The following is a 1,522-nucleotide window of genomic DNA, read 5'->3' on the forward strand; positions in this document are numbered from 1 at the left end:
CCCAACACTTAACAACAGCCTTTATGTTGTCATAAAGTTCAGTAAACAGATGATATGAAGCTGCTGCACAGAGTCAGCTGACCTGCATCCAGAACCTGATTTGCAGAACTGTGGGTCGAACAGCAGGGCAGGTCCCGAAAATAAACAGTAAATAAATGGAGAAGCTAAACAACACAGTTAAAATGTTTTTGAAGTGAACACAGCAGGATAAAGTATTTGGACTTTGATTTGATCATCAGCCGGACATTGAGAGAAACAGAGTTTTATGTCACGGGGGGAGTGCCGAGCTCCCTCGAGGCGCTACAGATGCATGCCTGTCTGAACTACAACATAAAAATGAACGGCTGGCAGGAAAGTTGATGTTTTAAATGACAATGTTTTTATTTGTTATTGACATTTATTGAAGATGAAATGATCTCTTTGGCTTGTGCTTCATCTTAATATTTCATTTAATAAACTGACCTCTTTCCAGGGTGTGGTGAACTGCGTCCTGGCGTATCGCGTCAGCATGTTGATGATGACCACCTGGCCCCACTCCTCCACATCCACCAGCAGGTTGCACAGCTTCCTGTAGTTCTTGTGGATCAGATCGATGCGATCTGGGCACACCTCCTCAAAGGCCATTACCACACTGCCGGCCACCAGCTGTAGCAGAGACGTCAGTGAACAAATTAGAAGAAAAATAACATTTTTTTTTCCTCCAGTCCTTTTTTCTATCATTAACAACTAAGTTAATGGAGGTTGTGAGGATTTGTAGCTGTTTTTCAGACAAATGAGAAAACAGTTCATCTCCTAATCAAGCCTTAATTTAAAGACTCGAGTGAAATAAAGCACTGATTAACAAATATGACTCTTGTTGCAGCTTGTACTAAAACAGCAGTTTCAGTGAATATGCCAATTTAAAACTCTGATTACAATACATACATTAAGTCCTTAATGTAGTTAGATGATAATTAAAAAGAAAACACCTGCGCTTAAAAATGTACCTTTTATAAAGCTTGTAAATATAAGAAATCCATCAAGAAGGAAGAAGTAGACTCTCCTTCACTTCACCCCCAAACTGCTGGTTGGCTCACTGACTGCCAAACATCACCACAATACAAGAAGGTAAGAACCAACAAAAAGAAACACGAGCAGAATTCAGTCTAATTAAAGACTTGTAACCACTGCTGGCCAGGTGGGGAATCCGGTGCATCCCAGTGTTTCCCCTACCATTATACAGTTCACCAGATACACCTGGACAGGTCTCCAGTTCACCAGATACACCTGGACAGGTCTCCAGTTCACCAGAGACACCTGGACAGGTCTCCAGTTCACCAGAGACACATGGACAGGTCTCCAGTTCACCAGACACACATGGACAGGTCTCCAGTTCACCAGAGACACATGGACAGGTCTCCAGTTCACCAGAGACACCTGGACAGGTCTCCAGTTCACCAGAGACACGTCTCCAGTTCACCAGAGACACATGGAAAGGTCTCCAGTTCACCAGAGACACATGGACAGGTCTCCAGTTCACCAG

The 1,522-nt window shown here is 43.2% G+C and overlaps 1 protein-coding gene across 1 annotated transcript in view; it reads right to left on the reverse strand.

The window, feature by feature from the left end:
- Window positions 1-1,522, reverse strand: part of LOC106515064 (adaptor related protein complex 3 subunit beta 1) — a gene marked incomplete at its 3' end in the record, with an annotated part of 66,912 nt that overhangs the window by 15,590 nt on the left and 49,800 nt on the right. Inside the window, 1 exon segment of the mRNA XM_014004676.1 lies at window positions 463-645. Within this exon segment, the coding sequence (XP_013860130.1) occupies window positions 463-645 (183 nt within the window).

The sequence above is a fragment of the Austrofundulus limnaeus genome, unplaced genomic scaffold (assembly GCF_001266775.1).
Source record: "Austrofundulus limnaeus strain Quisiro unplaced genomic scaffold, Austrofundulus_limnaeus-1.0 Scaffold26, whole genome shotgun sequence".
NCBI lineage: Eukaryota > Metazoa > Chordata > Actinopteri > Cyprinodontiformes > Rivulidae > Austrofundulus > Austrofundulus limnaeus.